General features: G+C 59.9%; 1 protein-coding gene across 3 annotated transcripts; it reads left to right on the top strand.

Annotated features, from left to right (window-relative positions):
• Positions 1-96: 96 nt before the first annotated feature.
• On the top strand, positions 97-8266 carry ZBTB48 (zinc finger and BTB domain containing 48). Of its 3 annotated transcripts, none has more exons than XM_061382886.1 (11): positions 97-194; positions 788-1484; positions 2173-2414; positions 5174-5288; positions 5870-5962; positions 6285-6371; positions 6543-6697; positions 7090-7226; positions 7299-7463; positions 7728-7816; positions 7906-8266. In XM_061382886.1, exons 2-11 carry the CDS (start codon positions 795-797, stop codon positions 8200-8202), a joined length of 2070 nt encoding a protein of 689 aa, XP_061238870.1. In that variant the 5' UTR covers positions 97-194; positions 788-794; the 3' UTR covers positions 8203-8266. The 3 variants fall into 3 exon arrangements, with proteins under 3 accessions (XP_061238870.1, XP_061238868.1, XP_061238869.1); XM_061382884.1 differs by having other exon boundaries at positions 152-176; XM_061382885.1 differs by having other exon boundaries at positions 153-176; positions 5177-5288.
• The last annotated feature ends 318 nt before the right edge of the window (positions 8267-8584 follow it).

Below are 8584 nucleotides of genomic sequence, written 5' to 3'. Positions count from 1 at the left end.
TGGATTGGTTCCGCCTCTCTCTCCATCCCATTGGCTGCTATCTATGTGGTACCGCCTCCAGGGGCCGGATTCGGAGGTAAAGGCCTGCGCCCCCGAGGCGTCCCGCCCAGGCCGGCGCGCCCTGACGTCACGTCCGGCGGCGGCGACGGCGGCGTCTCTGCACTTTCGCCGGGCACGTACGGCCGGGGGAGTTGGTCAGTGGGGTTGTGGGGGCTATCTGGCTCGGGGCTGGAGGGGTAGGCGTAGGGAGCATGGGCCAGGGTGAGGAGGTCGATGGGCAAGGGACGAGGGAGGGGGCGCTGTGGGCCGCCGTGACTGCTGATGGAGTGTGACCGCAGCCGCCTTCCGCCCGGCTGCTCGAGACGTGTGGGCGCGGCGTGGGTTCCTCTCACCTGTCTGCAGCCGCTGTCCTCCCCTGCCTCCGGTCCTCTCGCTGTGCCAGGCTGATAAGTTCGCGCTGATTTAGCGCCTCTTTTCCCAAACTTTTGATTTCCTCCCACCAGCACCCTTTCCCGACTGTGTCCCCACCTAGTCTTCCCGCACCCCCGTCACCCACACTCTCTGCCCACCTCCGATATGGCCTGTTTGCTTGGACCCCGCCCCCAGGGAGGCTCTCAGTCTCTTCCCGCCTCAGCTTGCACCTTCTAACCTTGAACTAAGTCCTGGTTGTAATAAACGTGAAAGAATAGAGTCTGTCTCCCTCTACCCTGGTCTCAGCTCCAGGGGCTTTCTCTTGCTGCCTCTGGGTTGGACTGGGCAGTGTCACTGCCGTGTTTCTTCCCTTCAGAGGGACCATGGACGGCTCCTTCGTCCAGCACAGCGTGAGGGTTCTGCAGGAACTCAACAAGCAGCGGGAGAGGGGCCAGTACTGCGATGCCACCCTGGATGTGGGGGGCCTGGTGTTCAAGGCACACTGGAGTGTTCTTGCCTGCTGCAGCCACTTCTTCCAGAGCCTCTACGGGGATGGCTCAGGGGGCAGTGTTGTCCTCCCTGCGGGCTTTGCCGAGATCTTTGGCCTCCTGCTGGATTTTTTCTACACCGGCCACCTCGCCCTCACCTCCGGGAACCGGGATCAGGTGCTCCTGGCAGCCAGGGAGTTGCGAGTGCCAGAGGCTGTGGAGTTGTGCCAGAGCTTCAAGCCCAAAGCCTCGGTGGGACAGCCACCAAGTGGCCAGAGTGGGCTTGGGAAATCTGCCCCCCGGGATGTGAACAGCCACCTCAAGGAGTCTGCGGGTGTGGAGAAGGAGGAAGTTTCAAGGACTCTGGGTCAAATCCCCAGGGATCCGGAGCTAAGTGGTAGTCTCAGCCCCCAGAGGCCCCGGCTTGGCCTCCCTGCTCAGAGTGAGAGCCCGTCCTTTCTCCGTGGGAAACTCAAGCAGGCCCTGAAGCTCTGTCCCCCTGGGGACAAGGAGCCTGAGGATTGCAAAGTGCCCCCAAGGCCCTTCGAAGCTGAAGGTGTCCAGCTGCAGGGCGGGACTAATGAGGTACTGGGCTCAGGGTGTTGGAGAAGGGGAGATGGGGAGAAGGGACTGATACTTTTCAGGGGTAATCTGGACCCAAAGGTACAGTCTGTTTTGTGGGTTTAGAACAGGGTTTTTCCAAATATAGGGCTTCCCAGGTGGCGCAGTGGTAAAGAATCTGCCTGTCAAGGCAGGAGATGCGGGTTCAATCCCTGGATCAGAAAGATCCCCTGGAGAAGGAAATGGTAACCCACTCCAGTATTCTTGCCTGGGAAATCCCATGAACAGAGGAGCCTGACGAGGTACAGTCCGTGGGGTTGCAGAGTCGGACGTGATGTCTCCTAATGCAGGAAGCCAGCTCCATCCCACAGCCTCAGGCTGACCTTCCTGCCAGTTGTGTCTGTGGTTGGCAGCTTCTTGGGGCCGATGTGGGCGGCATTAGGTGTTTCCCCAGGGAAGTGAAATCCAGGTGGACCTCCAGTTACCCACATACAGAGCTCCTGCTCTCAAACCTGGGATTGGGATGTTGCTGCTGCCCTGGGACCTTGAAGGGAACAGGCACTGATGAAGGAACGGATGCTTCCGGTGGCAGGCCTGGGTTGGGACTTGAGATGAAACCAGATGGAACTAGCCACCCTGTAGACCCATCCCCAGAACCACTGCTGATTCAGTTTGGTGACCTTGCCCCCTCCTGCTGCCTCTTCTGCTCTAGTGGGAGGTGGTGGTTCAAGTTGAGGACGACGGGGATGGCGATTATGATTCTGAAACTGAGACTGTGCCAACCAAGAGGAAAGCAAATGTAATCAGAAAGCCTTGTGCTGCTGAGCCGGCCCGGAGCGTAGGTTCCCTGGCAGCCGAGCCTGCTGAGAACAGAAAAGGTACAGCGGTGCCAGTTGAATGCCCCACATGTCATAAAAAGTTCCTCAGCAAATATTACCTAAAAGTCCACAACAGGTAAACGTTCTGTTTTTCTACTTTGTTTTCCCATCTGCTGTTCCTGTGTTGGGGGAGGGGGCCCGCGCTCCCCATTTGCGGCCCACGTAGCGGGGCTGGGGTGCCATCTCAGACCCACACGGTGCCTGGCATTGGTATCCTCTGACCATTGGGGAGTGAGACTCTGACACTGGATGGCTTCCTTCTTCCTCCCACTCCTGTGAGCTCTCTGCTGGGAGCGGGTTTGGGGACACCCAGGTGGCGTTAGTGGTAAAGAACCCGCCTGCCAATGTAGGAGACATAAGAGACAGAAGATTGCCTGGAGAAGGGCATGGCAACCCACTCCAGTATTATTGCCTGGAGAATTCCATGGACAGAGGAACCTGGCTGGCCACAGTCCATGGGGTCGCAGAGTCTAGCAGGATTGAAGTGGCCTGAAGCAGCTGTTACATCAGGCTCCACCCACTGTGGACCTTGACCTCCAGCAGGCTTCTCCCAAGGAGGTGAGAGCAGCCTGAGGGCCCATGCTGTGGCTGAGGCCTGACCGCAGGTATTACTGAAGCCTGGCAGCGTGGGCCTGGGGCCAGGATGTCCATCTGTAGGGTGGGTGCTACCTGCGTTTCTGCAGACAGGTTAAGTCTCAGGTGTCAGCGGAGCACTAGGGACCCTTTGTCGAAAGCTGCTGTGTTCGGTAAGGTGTTGACTTAAAAAATAATCACAACCTAAAAGTTGAGAGTTATGTTTTATTCAGTGGGAATTTTAGGACTTCAAGCCCAGGAGGCAGCAGCATCTCAAGTAACCCTGAGAGAACTGCTCTGAGGAAGCGAAGGGAGGAGCCAGGTTATATAGAAATTTTTGCAACCAAGGGTATATAGTCTGAACATCAAAAGATTACTGTTAAAGAAAACCAGATATCCCAAGTTAAGGAATTTTGCACTTTTCTGTGTATGGGAAGATGTAAGCTTCTGGGCTCACTGAACTCCTTGGATATGCACCTCAGCTATCTGGGACAAGTATCCTGTGTTTTTCCACATCTTGAGTGTCCTTGGGGCTCACCTCAGGAAGTGGCTGCATTTTGGTGGCCGCAGATAGCAGGTATTCTTCTCCTGAGTTCCCTTAGGGCTCACTGGCTCTCCTTGGAGGGCTACAATGACTGGTGCCTGTGACATCCAGATTCCACAGGAAGCTATTTTAACTTAAAAGTAATTAAAATTAAATAAGTTTAGTTCCTAAGTCATGCTAGCGCTCAGTAGCTACTTGCAGCCCTAGCAGCTGAACGAAGGCCACAGCATGGACGTGGAGTATTGGAGTATTTCTATCATCCCTACATCCTTGTGGAAGGCACTGCTCCCGAGGCCTTGCTTTTCCTAGGGCTTGCAGGGAGGGCAGCTAGGTGATGCGCCTTCCCTCCCTGCCCCTCTTCAGCCCCAGACAGCACTTGGTACAATGTCTTGCCAAGCCAGGCGGGGCCATGCACGTTTTCACTACGACACTCTCAGAGGCCCTTGTGACTGAATGGAGTTGGAACTGAGGACAGAGGCCCCTTGCTCTCCCTGCTTTGGGGGCAGCTGCTGCCAGTGGAGCCTTTGGGCCAGTCACCCTGGGGTGACCTGTATATGCCTGCACACTCCCTAGTGTGAAACTTGGGTGCAGGTACCAGCCCTGTCCTCCTCTTATGCTGCAGGCCACTAGACTGACCTAAGAACTAGGAGGGGGTGCCAGCTGAGGTGCCAACTGAGGCCTTGTGGGTGCGGGACAGTCAGTGTATCAGCAGGGATGAGAGAAGAGTGCCTGTGGCAGGCTGTCAGTGTTCTTCCCACACTATTCCGGGCTCTGAGGTCAGGGTTCACTTAGTTCATTCAGTGAGTTGTCTGCCAGGTGGCTGGGCGCTTCAGATACCTTCATGAAGAGAACAAAGGGACCTTGTGGAGCTTGCCTTCCAGCAGGGCGGTGAGACCCTGAACGACCAGATAAGAGACTCTGCAGTGTGCTGAAGGGCTAGAAGTGCCATGGGAAAAAAGAAAAGGATAGGAGGGCTGGGGAGGGGGACCTGGGGAGTTCAGGGTTGGGTCAGGTTGCAATTGTAGACAGGAGACTACCCAGCAGGTTCAGAAGAAGTGAGGAAGCTTGCAGATGGCTGGGGAGCAGCTCTGGGCTGGAGGGGAGCTGGAACAGAGGCTCGGGTGGGAGGGAGGCAGCAAGGTAAGGGGCAGCAACAGGCCTTTCTCGGGGCCAGATGCCAAGTGTTAGAGGGTTGAGTAAGGTGATGAGATCTGGTTATCCTCGAGGGTCCATCCGACTCCTAAAGTGAAAACTTGTTGGGAGGCCTGCATGGAGCACAGGACCAGGTAGGAGGCCCAGCAGTGGCCTGGAGGTGGCGCGGCTGCACTGGGTGGTAGCCCGGAGGCCAGGCCGAGGTGGTCAGATTGTGGCCATGGTTTTGAAGGCCAAGCTCACAGAAGCCCCAGGCAGGCTGCGAGGTTTCTCCGGGGAGTTGGGGCCCAGAGGTTATTTCTGCCTTTGGAGAGACACTGCAGCTGGCCCTCCCAGTGGCCTGTGGTTCGGGGGTGTCCCCTACAGCGGGAAGCTGTCCCCTCCTTTGCAGAGTCTCCTGGAGGGAGGAGGGTTTCTGGACGCACCCCACAGCTTCCCCAGCCATGTGGAGAGCCTCAGGCGTCAGCGCGGGCAGCTCAGCACTGTCAGCAGAGGTGCCAGAGCGGGCCCTGTGTGAGGGAGGGCGGCGAGTCTACTCAGTCTCCACACCCCTTGGCTTCTCCCAGCAGGAAACACACTGGGGAGAAACCCTTTGAGTGTCCCAAATGTGGGAAGTGTTACTTCCGGAAGGAGAACCTCCTGGAGCATGAAGCCCGGAACTGCATGAACCGCTCAGAACAGGTACCTGAGGGCCAGCCAGGGTCCTGCTGGGCAGGCACACGCTGGCTTCTGTCTCTCTTCCACCTGGGAGGGGCCCCCAGGGGACTGGCCTGACAGGACTGTAGACTCGAGAGCCGCAGGGTCCTTGGATGTCATCGGGTCCCCTCCCTGGTATGACAGTGGGGACATAGGCCCCAAGGGCAGAAGGGACAAGCCCAGGAGGGACACTGCAGGAGGTATCTTGGGTTTGCCTGCCTGGGTTCCTGGCTTTGGAGAAGGGGGCTAACTGCTGAGAAAGGCCACCTGGCCACCTCCCCCACCCCCCGGTGGCCTAAACCCCGCTTCCTAGAGGCTGGTCACCAGTCAGGGTGGGGGTCACAGGTGAGGCCATTCGGCCTTTGTCCCTGGTCTGACTCTCAGCCTGGCGTGGTGGGCTTGCAGCACTCCGCGATGTCACAGTCAGGGCAAGCAGATTATGTGTTGCCCTCTCCCACCCTAGCGCCCCCACCCCTTTGGGCAGACTCTTGCCAGCTGTGAGTGGAAGCCTGAGCAGAGGCCCTCCCCACACTGATGCCAGCCCCGCCTGCCCCTCATGCTGCCAGGTCTTCACGTGCTCTGTGTGCCAGGAGACGTTCCGCCGGAGGATGGAGCTGCGGGTGCACATGGTGTCCCACACGGGGGAGATGCCCTACAAGGTCAGGCTCGGCCTGTCCCCGAGGCTGGAGGCCGAGGGGCAGCCCCAGGATCTCCACCCCACCCGCCTCGCCCAGCCCTTCACGTGGGAATGGTGTCCGGGCCTCCCCTCCCTACCCGCCCAGTGCTCCTGTGTCTCTGGGCGGGATTCCATCACTGGAGGACAACCTCAGCCTCTGCCTGGGTGTGACCGTCACACTTGGTCGAGGAGCCTCCGAGCATCTCAGGCTGGGCCCTGCCTCCGATTCCCCCCCAATAGCCCTGGGGTGACCCGGCTTCCAGTGGTGTTGGCGGCTTCAGGGGTGACCGTGACCTGTCTTGCAGTGCTCCTCCTGCTCCCAGCAGTTCATGCAGAAGAAGGACCTGCAGAGCCACATGATCAAGCTGCACGGAGCCCCCAAGCCCCATGCGGTAAGTGCCAGGCCATGCCAAGGGTGGGGGCTGGGCCCGCTGCGATGCCGGGAGCCAGCCCAGGGAGGCGGTGTGGCTGGTCTAGAGCGGGCAGGCTGTGCGGTTTCCCAGGGCAGGGACTCCAGGGCGGCCCTGCTCCTCACTCTGGCCCTGCCTGCCTCTGTCCCCTAGTGTCCCACCTGTGCCAAGTGCTTCCTGTCCCGGACGGAGCTGCAGCTGCACGAGGCGTTCAAGCACCGTGGGGAGAAGCTGTTTGTGTGCGAGGAGTGCGGGCACCGGGCATCGAGCCGGAATGGCTTGCAGATGCACATCAAGGCCAAGCACAGGTGGGACTGTCCTCCCTGGACTGCCCTCCCCAGGCCCGGCCCTGCTGCCACTCACAGGGGCCAGAGTGCCCCCACCTGTGTCCAAAGCCTGCAGCCTTTCTGGAGGGGAGGACCTGAGGGATCAGGCAGCTTGCCAAGCAGGGAGGCTGTGGGTGGGGATTCATGCAGGATGAGGCTCTGGGCCTCCCTGGGCAGAGTCCTGGTGTCCCGTGGCTCCTGGGATGGAGCTCATGCCCTCTTTTCCCCAGGCAGCCAGAGTCTGTTCTCACAGCTCAGGCAGGCTGGCCTCAGCCTAGCCTGTTTCCTTGGCTCTGGGATCAGGCGTGTTCCCAGCTGCAGGGGCACTAAGGGGACTGCTTCTTTTGGTGACGCCTGTGTCCCTGCCTGGACAGGAACGAGCGGCCATACGTCTGTGAGTTCTGCAGCCACGCCTTCACCCAGAAGGCCAATCTCAACATGCACCTGCGCACGCACACGGGCGAGAAGCCCTTCCAGTGCCACCTTTGTGGCAAGACCTTCCGCACCCAAGGTGAGGCAGGCCAGCCCCTCCCTGGCTCAGGGCTGAGGCCCGGCGGCTGAGCCCCCCTCCTTGTCCCCACAGCCAGCCTGGACAAGCACAACCGCACCCACACCGGCGAGAGGCCCTTCAGCTGTGAGTTCTGTGAGCAGCGCTTCACAGAGAAGGGGCCCCTGCTCAGGCATGTGGCCAGCCGCCACCAGGAGGGCCGGCCCCACTTCTGCCAGATCTGCGGGAAGACCTTCAAAGGTACCTGGGCCTGTGGAAGGCCATCGCCCTGCCCTACCCTGGGCGGAGGGAGGGCCAGGACCTTTCCCCTTTCCCCGGGAGAGGCTGGGCGCAACAGTGGCTGTCACACGCTCCTTGGCAGCAGAACCCTCTTGCCAGCAGGGAGTGGGTGGAGGCTCCTGAGGGCCCCAGGCAGTAGAGACTTCAGGGTGCCACCCGAGAACCTGGCAGGGCCGAGCCTGCCCACTTCCTGCGTCCCCTAACCCCGGCCCTTCCCTCCTGCAGCTGTGGAGCAGCTGCGCGTGCACGTGAGGAGACACAAGGGGGTCAGGAAGTTCGAGTGCACTGAATGTGGCTACAAGTTCACCCGGCAGGTAGGCCTGGCTGCCTTGCCTCCTCCCGCCCCTTCGGGCCCCTGAACCCTCCTCCCTCTGCACCCAGCCTAAGACCCCCTAACCCCTAGGCCCACCTGCGGAGGCACATGGAGATCCATGACCGGGTGGAGAACTACAACCCCAGGCAGCGCAAGCTCCGGAACTTGGTCATCGAGGACGAGAAGATGGTGGTGGTGGCACTCCAGCCGCCCCCCGACTTGGAGGTGGGCTCAGCCGAGGTCATCGTGGAGTCACTGGCCCATGGCAGCCTGGCCTCCCAGCTCCCTGGCCAGAGACTGTGTGCGGAGGAGAGCTTCACGGGTGCGGGCGTCATGGAGCCCTCGCTCATCATCACGGCCGCCATCCCCGAAGACTGTGACACATAGCCCCTGACCCGTGCACGGTCCCCTTGGTCCCAGCCCCCAATAAACCACAGGGCTTTGGACTTGACCATTCCAGCCCATCCAGTGGTCTGTTCCCATGGAACCTGGGCTCCGGGAGGAGCTGCTTTCCTGCCATGTCCTCTAAAAGAAATGGGGCACTGCCTGATCTGTGCACCCCAGATCTTGGCCAGCAGCTTCCCCAGGTTGTTGGGAAACCTCAAGGGTGAAACATGGGTTGTTAGCTTTGGGGGCCATGCCTCTGGCTCGGGGCACTTTAATTTTTCTCCCATCTGGGTTTTAGAACTGCACCAGGTGGAGCAGTAGTGTTCCTATAGCACAGCTTCAGCGATGCCAGCTAGAGAGGGCGGAATTCATCACTCAGCCT

Source organism: Bos javanicus, chromosome 16 (genome assembly GCF_032452875.1).
Source record: "Bos javanicus breed banteng chromosome 16, ARS-OSU_banteng_1.0, whole genome shotgun sequence".
Lineage (NCBI taxonomy): Eukaryota > Metazoa > Chordata > Mammalia > Artiodactyla > Bovidae > Bos > Bos javanicus.
Note: the sequence above shows the minus strand (reverse complement) of the source record. Positions and strands in the feature narration are given on the sequence as shown.

Excerpts from the sequence above, each read along its gene's own strand:
- ZBTB48 (XM_061382886.1), top strand. The coding sequence starts at position 795 with ATGGACGGCTCCTTCGTCCAGCACAGCGTGAGGGTTCTGCAGGAACTC. Across the intron at positions 6,372-6,542 it reads GAGCCCCCAAGCCCCATGCG|TGTCCCACCTGTGCCAAGTG; the intron begins GTAAGTGCCAGG and ends TCTGTCCCCTAG. Across the intron at positions 7,817-7,905 it reads GCTACAAGTTCACCCGGCAG|GCCCACCTGCGGAGGCACAT; the intron begins GTAGGCCTGGCT and ends CCTAACCCCTAG.